Source organism: Semicossyphus pulcher, unplaced genomic scaffold, assembly GCF_022749685.1.
Source record: "Semicossyphus pulcher isolate SPU_LCO1_2020_fin unplaced genomic scaffold, fSemPul1.0.p SCAF_4, whole genome shotgun sequence".
Taxonomy (NCBI): domain Eukaryota; kingdom Metazoa; phylum Chordata; class Actinopteri; order Labriformes; family Labridae; genus Semicossyphus; species Semicossyphus pulcher.
The window spans coordinates 2,212,414-2,225,381 of record NW_027211715.1 but is presented as its reverse complement, the minus strand read 5'-3'; the positions used below and the strand labels follow the sequence as shown (position 1 = coordinate 2,225,381).

Below are 12,968 nucleotides of genomic sequence, written 5' to 3'. Positions count from 1 at the left end.
AGCCATGGCTGGAAGGTGACCTTACCCTTCCTCTCAGTGTCTGTACCTCTCATACAAACATGCACAAACAGCACGGTACACAAAGGGAGAATTTTAACATACAGAACTACATTACTGTAGCTGCCGTCTTTTCCAAATGTGCACACAAGCTTTGAAGAATTCCTCTGTGGGCTTTACTTAAAATAATAATAAGATTTTCATTAAAAAAGAAGCAGAAAGAAACCATCACGCTTCAGGCAGATCATCAGTAAAACACACACATGGAGCTCGGAGTAAATCCACTCGACTAATACAAAAAAGATGAGAGCGAGAGGCTGCTGGAGCAGGGAGAACCTGTTTAATGCATCACAGGCAGAACGTGCACATGTAGCTACATGTTAACTGGCTAAAGAGGAGAAAATACCTGAGCGGGTGGGGACGTTGTTCTGGTGGATTCTGTGCAAGCCCTCACAGGACAAACTCATCAAACCGACTACATAAAGTGCTGAAGATGTTGCTCCTGTTGCTCTCGTGTGTCCGGAATGACAATTTCTCCGAGCAAAGGTCGATAAAGGTCATGAATGATGAGATGAGTGTGAAATTAGCTGACCAGATGGCGTGGCTGTCTCAGTCATTACCACTCCTGACCCACTGCCAGATTACAGGGTATGACTTCAGACAAGAGTACACACACAAAGATCCGGATATAAGAATGATGTCATTTACAGAAAGCACAGGTGTGTTCTCTCTGTGCCGTTAGAGAACCAGAACATGTTGTGTTTTGTTCTGAGAGATTTGTCAGGCTTTGTTCGCCTGTTTAACATGGAACAATGTTTTTTAACCAGCGAGCACAGCCCTGTTATGTCTTTAAGTTATGTACGGAGAGGAGCGGCACAAACATCTGGAGAATCAGACAAACTATCAGATGTCATCGATTCTGCAATAAAAAGGATCATAGAGCCAACATGTTCAATCTTTAATATTTAATATACTTCAGATAAATCTACCCAACATGACGCGGGGTCACTGAGTGCTCTGTTACTTTGATCATCGTGTTGATTCTCCTGCAGACCGACATGTAACTGTTTCTATCTGACGAACCTTCTGCTCAGTCTGGTCTCATTCAGTGTCTGTACCAACTAAAGTCACGCTGTATAAATCTTATATAACCCACATAATGGGGAGCCATCCAGCATGGGGGAAGTCAGCTGATGGAGTGGAAAGACCAATAAAGTCCACTTGGGACGCCAGTCGGGGGTGATGGATGGGTCAAACAGCGCTGGTTATTATTTAAACCAACACCAGGATGTGTGTCCTCAGCTGAAACGGCCCAAACCAAACAGACCTGGAAACAGCCGCTAAAAGATGCTGGTGCATCTGTTTGGCATGGAACAATTAGTGGATAGACAAACCTGTGTATTAGTACCTATTGTATTATTTTTTTCACATGAATAACTTGGTTCAGCTGTATTATGGTTGAAATGATAAGCGCTTCATCATTTTTAGTTGACGTTTGGCTGTTTACAGGAACCACTGTTGACTTTTCAGTCGAAGAACGCAGGCTACGAAGAATGCCTTAGACCGCTGAGGCCAAACTGAAATGAGACGGTCTCGTAGACGGAACATAAGAAGTGTTCGCAGCCATCTTGGTTTTTTGGAGCCAGTAGTGACGATGTTCAGACCAGAGGGTGGAGCTGGAGAGGAGAAGTGAGTAAGCAAACACTACGCTTGGTTAGCAAGGTGCATTTGTATTTCACTGTAACCAGTTTTTAGCTGGTATAATAAATAGACTGCTGGCTCGACGTGACCTACAAAAGCATCCTTCAAAGGACGCGACCTACAGAGGATGAGTCATTCGTAGCCTGCGTAGACGCTAAGGCCGAACTGAATTGAGACGGTCTGGTCAGATAGCTATCTGGCTAACTAGCTATCATAACTAACGTAACGTCACTTAACCTGTACTTTAAAGATAATTTGTTCTTGAGCCAAAGAGGTTACCACATGGTTACACAGCGCTCACTAGCATAATGAACTATGATCATCACCTGATGAGGGATCATCTTTAGAAATAACTTTTGTGCTGAGCTGTTTTTTTCTGCAGTTTCTCAACCAGCAGATATTCGGCGAACAACAGTAAACAGCTTTCCAGAACGAAAACGATTCAGAGCAGGACAAATACACTCGTCTGTATAAACAGCAGCCACAGTCACTGGACCATGGTTAATAAGAACAGAATAGAAATGTTGAAATGGGTTTTCACTGAATTCTCTCACATCCCTGCACACACTGTGTATATTCCTCCCTCCAGACGTGGCCTCTCACCTCCACAGATAACACCTTCTAACTACAGGAGAGCAGCTGAGTCCTTCTGGGAGTCGGCCTCAGAGCTGCACACCTCATTATGACACTCACACTACAGGAAGAAAACGAGTGGGAACCAAAGGAGCAATGTGGAGGGAAGGATGGAGCAGAGAGGGAGGCGTGAAAAGAGGAGAAAACAGAGGAAATGGTTGGATGTGTCGGTGGAGGGTGGAGGCAGAGAAAAGGACGTTTCTGAGTTGGTTTTGTGTATATGATGTTTTTAAAGTGCAACACTTCTCTGCCTGGGTGTGATGTGTGGTGAGATGCACTAATTATCCCAGAGGTCTTTAGGATAGCAGGGTGTTAATGAGCATTAATGAAAACACACCCAGCCTGAGAGTTTTAATGATAAACAGGAGCTGGACCCGGTTTAGATGAAAGCCGGGCTGGAGGGAGAACTCTGCCGGTTAATGACAGAGGGACGAGGAGGGTGGGAAACCTTGAGTGCTGCAGGTCATTGAAGTTTTTTTCCAGATAAGAAGAGCAAAGAGAGATAAGAGAGTAAAAATAGGAGCTCAAGTGCTTGTTTACTTTTGTAATCAGGCCACTGATTAGAAGCAGCAGCTGCAGGGAGGGGGTGGGAGGTAATAAGAATAAAAATGTTATCTTTACACGGGAGAAATCAAATTAAAAACTACACTATTATCATATTTTATATAATGGTGAGGAAGGTGATGATGATGGCGGCATGTTCTGTGATCTGATTGGTTGGTTGGTATCATTGTAAGTCTGAAGTATAGCATGTTTAGTACAAAGACTGTATGTGAAGATGGACGACGCGTCTCCATCTGCTCTCATTGTACAAAATTGAAGCCAAAATACTCTGTGTGATGGGCGCTGCCATCGTGCACTGATGACGTCATGTGGAGCCAGAGCTGCAGTTTCCACGGTGATGGAAAGTCCAATGACTGTAGTGTTAGTGTTAGTTATGTCTCCTCTCGGCTACTCGGGAACAGAACGCTGCAGGAGCCCCATAGGTGAGCCCGTAGCTCACCCAGTCACAAGTCTGCTGCTGATTCTATCGTAGTTTCTCCAATAGAAGATACCCTGCTACAGGCGTGGGACTGCTCTGAGGCACAAACTTTATAATAAGAGTGTTGGGACAAACTGCTCGTCTTACCTGCTCTTGATGTGGTCCTCCAGTTCACCTCGTGCCAGAGTCTCAGTGCAGTGTTCAGTGAAGGGGCAGGCCACGCTCAGCTTGTCCAGCAGCTTGTGCACCAGCAGGCTGGGCTTCCTGCAGCTCTGCAGCATGAGGGGCGTGCGGCACACGGGGCAGAAGTCGCTCTCCAGGAGAAAGCTGGTGAGACACTCCTGGCAGTAGGTGTGTCCGCAGGGCGTGTCCAGCGGCCGGATGAGAGCCTGCAGACAGATGTGACAGACCAGGTCGTCGTCCACCTCGTCTTTGTAAAGGTACTCGTGGTTCTCCTCCAGCTGGTGACTGTGGCCACAGGAGGCGCACAGGTCGGGAGGCGGAGACAGCAGTCCATATTCTGAGGGGGAGAGAGGGGGAGCCGATGCTTCAGCCATCGCTAATGCAGCTTCAGCGTATAAACTCTCCTCCCGGATACTCATCTGGAGGGCGGAATCAGGGAGTTTAATCCAGTGAGGAGGACATCAGCAGCAGAGATCTGTGGGGGAACAATGTGAGGAAATGTGGAGTCAGAAAGACAGTCGAGGAAAAAGTTCTCAGATCAAGTAAAAGTTCGGAAATACTCCAATAAGAATGTACTTTAAGTATCAAAAAGTTAAACGACTGATAAGTTATTATATGTGACAGATATTTGTGCATCCATTGCTCCTTTTCCAGACATCGTCGTTACTGTGAATGTGAACTTTCAGTCTTTGCAAAGTTGCAGCTGCAGACCGCTCAACCAAACCACCGAGTGACGACTTTAAGAGCTGTTAAACTCACTTGGCTGATTTGATACCAAAAAAAGAACCAGCTTCAAGATAAAATCTACAAGTTGAAATCCAAAGAGGAACATTTCCAGTTGGATGGTTCAGTCCGCTCTGCAGGATCAGTGACTTCTATGGGTCACAGGATGATTCAGAGGGATCTCCAGATGACTTATCGAGCAGGACAGCAGAAAAAGGACATTTTGGATATTGTCTTTAATCATTGATGTTTTTAAATGATGAGATATCGATACCTCTTTTGTCTTTAAACGGTTATTAAACAAAAACACGTGAAAAACGTGGAAGGTAACGTCTCTTCAGTGGAAATACTAACAACTCACAGACTTGAAACCTGGACAGTGGCCCATCTCATCACAGCTTTAGTGCTGGATCACAGACCAAACAGGCGTGGAACCAGAGGTTTAATATTAACCTGCAACAAGGTGATTTATTAGTCAGCAGGAAAAACTACTGTCCGGACTCACATAAACACTTGGTGGAACGCTGCAACATGGGCCAATGAAAAACACATTCACATGTGGAGCATCTGACTCAAACAAGGAATGATTTCTGACTTAAAGTCTTCTGTAACAACAAGCTGCCGTGTTCATGACGCTATTTCAGTCACTGCGTTTGAAAATTTGAACATGATATAAAAGTTTTCTGCTTTTCACAAATGCATGTTTAGTGTGTAAAATGTTTCCAGTTTAGAAGTACAAAATAAATGCATCGCTGAGATTATGTTGCTTTATTGAGAAACAACTACATTTGATACAATAGATATAGTTTATGCTCCACGGTGTCACGGTTTGGGTAAAAATAAAACGGTAAAGAACCCAGGTGCAGACTTAGATATATGACTTAATTAACAAAAGGCAAAAACAAATCTAGAAACCAACAAAAGACAAAACAGAAAACCAAATGGTAGAACAAAAAGTCTCGCAGTCAAGGTAAAAGAATAATCCTGAGGAAAAACTGGAAACACACAAAAGCAACAACAGGGAGCCACGAGGGAACAGGGACAATCCACAAGGGTGACAAAAGTCCACGACAGAGGTAACACGACAAAGACACTGAACCAGCACAAAGACAAATACACTTAGGAGGTGAGGCTAATCAGACACAGGTGACACAATCAAGGGGCAGGTGAAAACAATCAGGGCAGGGCACATAATCAAACAAGTGGGAAACACAAAGGCAGGAAGTGGACCAACACAAGAGACAAGGTGACAAAGTAAAACAGGAAATGATCGAACCAAAGAAATACAAGTGAAATACTAAACAAGACTAAATACTGACAAGAACACAGAATAAACTAAAGTCAACACTAAACGATGAGAACTCATGACAAGAGACAAAGTGAGAAGGTGAAACAAGAAATAATAACAGAACACCGAAAACAAGACAAAACCAGAACTAAACCAGAAACACGTGACACACGGTGGTGCAGTGGTTAGCGCTGTTGCCTCACAGCTAGCAGGTTCCTGGTTCGAATCCCGGTTCAGGCGTAGCCGTCCAAAGACATGCTCGTTAGGTTCACTGGTGACTCTAAATTGCCCGTAGGTGTGAATGTGAGCGTGAAAGGTCTGTCTCTTTGTGTCAGCGCTGTGATTGACAGGTGACCTGTCCAGGTGTAACCCCGCCTCTCACTCAATGACAGCTGGGTCCCGTGACACTGAACAGGATAAGCGGTAATGGAACAATGCATCTATATATATGTATATATATATATCCAGCTAAATACAATGGTTACAATGCACATCTGGTATCATAGCAGGCTGGACTACTGGCCTTTAGAGAGTGCTCTTCTAGCCCTACTATTTGGGGGTATTTTTATTCCTTTAATGAAAGAGAGGACAGTGGAGGGTGTTGGAAACAGGGGAAGAGAGAATGGGGGATGACACGGCAAAGGGCCGAGGGTGGGAGCTGAACCCGGGGCCGCTGCATCGAGGACTACAGCTCCGTAGATGCGTGAGCTACACCTGTGTTGCAGTGTTAAAAAGCTGTGTGCAATATTTACCTCTGGGATGTTGATGATTATAATTGTTAAGTAGCACTGAATGGAAACACTCAGCTGAAGTACCTCACGATTGTTCTCAGGTGCAGTACTTTAATAAATGTAAACAGGCTGTGAAGATGTTCACAGGTTGTGTTGCAGAGCTGGATTGTGTTTGACTCTTTCCCACATGAACAGCAGCACACGGTGTGTGTTCGTATGGCTGCAGTCCTACAGTACAGACTGTCTCTTTCTCCGTGTGTTTGATTTCCTCCGCGGGCGCACAGCAGTGATATGGAGCTGCTGAGATTTCTTCTCTGGATGCAGAAACATCAATACGACTCATCTCAGCAGCAAGTGTTGGGACAGATAGACGCAGATAAGTCTGCAGCTCGCTCGCGTACCGCATGACAAACTCTCTGACTGCACGGTTAATCCACCGAGGCCGTCACATGATGCACAGTGTTTTTTCTAAATGCTTCACAGGTTTACATTGTGAGTGTGCCAGTTTACACGTCATATCCAAAGCAGGCAGTCCTCGAGCACATGGACACGAACAGATGGGCTCAGTCAGACACACGTCACCTTGGCAAAAGCCTTCATGTTGGCGCTCCGCTCGCTGTGTTTCTGGACCCACTGCGGCTCCTTGGCTGCTTAATGAGACACTCCATGTTGTAAAAAAAACAACTAAACTTGTGTGTGAAGTCTACAAACACAACAAAGTGCTGGTTCTGTTTTAATTGGACACATTCCCTCAGTCTAACAGAGTCTAACAATAGAGTCTGATGTGCATCCTAATATGCTAATGCAGACAAATATAACTCATTACAAAGTACTGAGTAACCACCGGGCTGTCACACAGACAGGCCGTCTTCATTTATTTTTACATCAGAGTTATGAAGATGACGCACGCAGTTGTAACATCATAAAAGCTCAGTGGCTGCATTCCAATACCTGCTCCTCCATCCTCTTCAGCACGCTATAAAAAGATCACAATGTCCCCTCACATATACGTCAAAAGGAGGATTCCAAGCAGTCAGGATGGTCTCACGTTTCATGTCTCATACACACATGCATACACCACTTTAGTGCCATGCAAGGAGACGGTTCAAATAATCAGAGATTGTTGTGGCCAAAAGCGTCTGATTTTGAAGCAGCTTTTTTTAACAAGAGGTCAAAACCTGTGACTGTGAAAACCCATGTGGCTGACAAATGATGCTTTTGTGGGCAACACTGGAAGCGTGGCGTGTGCGTGACGGCTGCAGGACGTGTTCATTTTCATTTGAAATGCAGGAAAACAGATGAGAGTCTTAAACTGCTGGCGTGCCACGAGTGACTGACACGCCGAAAATGTAGAGAATAGGAGGCTCACCTATTTTAGACCGTGCGCGGTTCTCAGTAAAAATCCACGGTGAACATGAATTGTGATGAGTCCTTTTGATCTCTGACAGGAACATTAACATCTCTTCATGTCATAAGAGTCACAGGCATGCAGAGTAAAGTAGGTCCACACTTCCGGGATGCTTTTTCAAAGTAAAAGCCCGATCTGGAATTCTGACTCCCCTCGGTTTGTGCACAATGCTTTTATTTTGAAGTGTTTCCCAGGCCGTTGTTGTTACTTTCTTTTTACTTTTTTTTGCTCTGAAAGTACCGTCACTCACTCACTCACGCCTGGATCCCACAGGATCCGTGTCCGGCGCGTTCTGTCTTTGCCGCGGTTCTGGTCCATCAGGCGGCGCGAGCCCTCGCACACAGGAAGCATGTCTGATCTGCAGCTCCCAAGCAGCTGGATTCGCGAGATCACAAGATCGCGGGAGAACTACATTATCGCACAAGAATTGCGAAATCACGCGATAACATAACAGAGCAACACACAAACAACAGTTCAGTTTGACCTCCGAGGTCGATCACCGGCTCATCTGGAGATCATGCTGTGATTTTTGTGCTTCTACCATGGCTGAGGACACTACTTATCTTATCTTTTTTCAAGATTTCAGTGTGTTGTTGTGAAAAGGGAATACAACGGGAGTCTGTACCGGTCTGTACATGGTGTTTTATTTTGAAATGACCGGATGCTGTATGCTGTTTTCCTGTGTGACTTCCTGTTTACAACAATCTGCTCTGTTCAGCTTGATGCGTGCTTGAAGCGGCCTCTGTCAACAATAGACCCGGGCGCAGAGAGACGCTTCTGGGACGCGCCGGAGACAGACCACGGCGTGTGCTGTGGAATCACGAGCATTGACTTGAATGGGCACAATCGACTCCGGAGGTCATCAAGACACACTGTCCTGTGAGCAAGTCTGGGTTCAGTACACTTCTCTATGTAGACTGGAGGAGCTGGGGATCGCACCACCGACCTTCCATTTGCAGAGGAACCCACTAAACCTCTGAGTCAACATGCAAGGACCCACAATCCTCTGCAGCACAAAATACGTCACAGTGACTGAGTCGTTGAGGGAGCACAGACACGTTCTTTTTTAACTTTTAAACTTCAATCTGCAGAGAATCAATCTTCCAGACAGATGTGTGAGGGAGAGGGGCAGTTAATGACAAAGTAGTCTGCCCCAGTTGAATGCAAACTGCATGCAAAGTGTGGATTCTGTCCGAGCAGCTCCTCACATAATGTAGCTAAAAGAGTGTGTGATTGTGCAGGCGGGGTGAGTCTTTGTTTTCTCTGGGAGGGGAGGCTAATAAAGGAGGCGGAGCCGTCCTAACAGAGATGAACTTTCTCACTGAAAGCCTGCGGTAACACGGCTGATTCATCACACACTGTGGCACCTGCTGCGACGGAGGCCTGGCCTGATCTATGGAGCGGAGCACTTTCATCACTACACAGGAAGAGCGAGAGACGGAGAGAGAGAGAGAGAGAGGGAGAGGGAGAGGGAGAGGGAGAGAGAGAGAGAGAGGGAGAGCAAATATCTGCCAGCAGGAGCAGACAGGAAAAAAACTGTTTCAAAGTTAAACGAAATGAAAAATGAAGGTTTGATTTTGTCTCCGACTCCTGATACGAGCAGAAGAATCTCCTTTAACTTTGTTCTACTTTCACTTTGCTGTTAAGGAGAGGAGATAAGTCCACACTGAACATAATAAAGGAAAGGGATCAGACTGAACGTCTACACGCTCGGAAACTAAATGGAAAACAAATTCACAGCCGACTGAAACCATTAGTAAAAAATACTTTCTGTTGGGAATGAAGACCAGACAATAATAACACTTTTCTGCACACAAACACATGCAGAGACATGCACGAGGACGCACACACACATGCATGCCTTCACACACCCACTCACAGAGGGCACATTCAGAGGACACGCCCGCGCCTGAGGAGCATCAGCTCTCTGCGGCTCACTCCTGATCCCTGAAGTGACACGACAACAACCGTCACAACCGTCCTGCTCTTTGCCCCAGAGAGGCTGAACTTCCACATAACTCTGATGTCTTATTAACAAATACCCCTTAAATCCAGTTTCCCCGCCAGCAGGAGAGATGTGAGGATTTGATCTTGTGAACACAAAGCGACAGAAAAAGCAGTGTTTGGTTTGTGAACTCGACAGCGAGCTCAAAGAGCTTCTTTTGTCTCTGAACCAAAGCCAGGTCGAGCTCCGGCTCAATAGGCCGTCGCTCTCCAAACACTTGGAGCCGGGAGAGTTGTTTGTTTAAGACGACCTGTTCTTCTCCATCACACATTTCATGCACACGGAGCTTTCTGACCCTCTCTGGGGTCACGCCGCTGTGATCTGCGACGACTTGACTGGTTAATAATGACACAAGGCCGCGCCGCGTCAGCTCCTTTTCCTAACGATTGAGGGTGAAAAACAACCCAGTGACGAGCTAAGTGTGTCCGCGTCAGCACTCTCACCGTCCACGCTGAGCGAGCATGTCGCTGTGCACACATCCACTCCTCATGTTCAGCCGGAGAATCAAATGATTTCTGTATGAATCAAACAAACACGCCCTCAGAGCAAATCGTACAGAGCAGAGCGCTCGCATGTTTACTGAGATAAAATATAACTCAGTCTTCTTCTGCAGAATGCTTCGTTAATCATTGCAGATTTTACACTGATGTCTGCACTGCACTGGAATGTATGTGTTACTGTATATAAACTGGCACACCTGCTCATTGCAGTTGTCACAGGTGTGGTCGTAAGACCTTAAACGGCTCTGTGACTATATCTACATGCACTCCTGTATCGACGACTGAGCCTCTGCATGTTACACTGCCTCAGATTAAATCCTGATTAAAACACTGAGGAGGCACCATGTAAACAAGCTGAGCTACAAACACGCTGGGCTAATGTTAGCAGCCGCTCGGCCCGCAGCCTCCTGGACGGGCTGTGTCTGTCGAGCTGCAAGAAGAGAGACTTGTTTTCACATTAAACTCCTGACGTTGCTGTTTTTACTTGTTTAAATGTTCTTTACTAAAAAACTAAAGACTTCAGCATCAAGAACTTTTGTCCATTTTAATGAGCTGTTGTAAAGTCTGTTAGGTTTCTTAGGCCTCTGTCATTACCAGGATGCCCCGTCAAACTGGCAGCATTAAATGATATTATATATCATGATCAATATCAGTACAGAAACATTGATCATATTTTTTGCGATACGTCCTCAGCCTGAAGTGTCCTGACAGAAACCAGAATGTGAACACCTGATCCAGGTTTCTGTTTCTTTATCAGTGCAGAGCATCGTGACTTACATGATGAATACTGTAATAAACAGGTTTGTCATGTTCCAAATAACTATCATCCAAATCAGATGAAACCAGGATACCAAAGAAGATGTGAATGCACCCTGTGATTCATGTGAAAGAGAAACTCGGTCAGAGGGTCACCGCTGTCTGACTCCAGCACAGAGCCGGAGAGCAGGACATGTACCGGTTCATCCTCTGATCGTCACACACACAGTGACGTGCTGATACCAGATCAGCTCTGCTCGCTCTGTAAACATGAACACGGAGCGCAGAGCAACATGAGGCCGCCTGCAGTTACAGGCACAACGAGTGAGTGTGTGTGTGTGTGTGTGTGTGTGAGATCTGACAGTCACGCACATACTCTGCTGTGTTCAGACTTGTCCCTGAAACACTGAAGATTCCAGTTAGGCTTTTTTTTCACTTTCTGCAGACATCAGTTACACAACAAGCTCACAGCGAAAACAAACAGCGGAAAAACCAGAACCATCAGGATGAATTTCTCCAGAATAAAACTCCTAAACGTCCACATGAGGATAATCAGGACAGCAGATACTGTGTCACACGTTACTCACTCCATCAGGACCCGTCATCACCGGTTGTTTACTCGCACGTCTGCATGTTGCTGAAACATCTTAAACGTTCACGTAGCTTTAAAACAACTCAAATATTTGACTGTTTTACATTTTAATTGTGTTTAAATGTAGAATTCAATGTCCAACAGACAACATTAGATTACATAACAAACATAAACAGGAGTGTTTTCGAAGCAGAGCATCTCATTCCATTTAAAACGAACATATGGGCTGTGAAGCAACGTAATGTAATTCCTGCCCTTTCCATAACCTCCACATAAGGCTGTGTGTATGTGTGTGTGTGCCTGTGTGTGCTGGTCCCTCTCTGAGCTCATTGCAATCTCCACAGTGCGTCTGAGCCAGACCTGACACCTCGGTCTGGGAGAACAGCTGCAGGCAGATGTGAAGCTCTGTGAAGTGTCTCTCATATCAGGACGGCTGAGTGGACGGGCACAGACTGTACCGAGCACCAGCTGAGACACTCGCACGCACTGAGCTAATAATGAAGCCACACATACAGCACGATTACAGGCGCCATGTATCTCTAACATGCATGTGAAGGGAAGGTGAGCGCACGGAGAGCTCAGGGACACAATGCAAATCAAGACCATGCAAATAACAGAGAGCAGCTCCAGGCTGAGACGACAGTTTAAGATCACACAGAGACCATTTAAGACAAACGTGTAATAAAACAAATCTAATCGTAGTGGGGAGAGTGTACTCACAGGACTTCATGACGACGCTCACTTTCAGCAGTGCAGCTCACCTGGGCAGGTGTAACATTAAACCCTCCACAGAGGAGGTGGAGGCACAGCAGAGTTGAATGACTCAGGAAAGAGGACTTTGTCCCGCTCACACACTCTGCCGATTGGCTGCCTGTCTTTAAGTCCGGAAACTTTATCCCACCTGCCGTCCTGAGGGAATTCTGCAACCCAAAGCAGGAAAGACTTCCTCTGTGTGAGCGCAGGACCTGCTCACCTCTAACAGGCCAAGGTGATCAGGAAGTGGGCAGGGGGGCGGGGCCAGAGGAAAGGTAAACAAGAACTGCCCAAACCTGCTCTGGGAGCTCGGGAATTTCCTATGAAGAGTGGACAGAGGAACAAAAGATCGGAGGGTTATAAAAAGCACTAAAGATGTTTTAAGTGTGTGCCAGTACAAACAGACAGAAACACACAATCATTAGTTTGTAATGAAATATTGAAATGTGCTACAGAAGGGCAGCAGCAGCTCGAGCTACAAGTTCTGACACGACCTCGTCTATAAAACTGTAAAAGTTTATAACACACGATTACATAATTTCCTGTGATGATTGATTTCCTGTAAACCAGGTCTCTTCAGATGATGTGGGAGGGACAGATTTAAAGAAGGAAAGGGAAGAGAAGGACATTTCCTTTGGAAAGATCGGGGAACTTATGGAAAAAACAACAATTACATGTGTAAACAGTGCAGCGTTTTAAGCTTAGAAGAAGGTTGT

The 12,968-nt window shown here is 45.6% G+C and overlaps 1 protein-coding gene across 2 annotated transcripts in view; it reads right to left on the bottom strand.

Moving 5' to 3' along the window:
* Window positions 1–12,412, bottom strand: part of lnx1 (ligand of numb-protein X 1) — a 49,228-nt gene extending 36,816 nt beyond the window's left edge. For both annotated transcript variants that reach the window (XM_069680392.1, XM_069680393.1), the window contains exons 1-2: window positions 12,220–12,412; window positions 3,461–3,971 (exon numbers count right to left, since the gene is read on the bottom strand). In XM_069680392.1, coding sequence (XP_069536493.1) covers window positions 3,461–3,915 — 455 coding nt within the window. In that variant the 5' untranslated portion in view covers window positions 3,916–3,971; window positions 12,220–12,412. The remainder of the gene's footprint in view (window positions 1–3,460; window positions 3,972–12,219) is intronic.
* Between the last annotated feature and the right edge of the window lie 556 nt (window positions 12,413–12,968).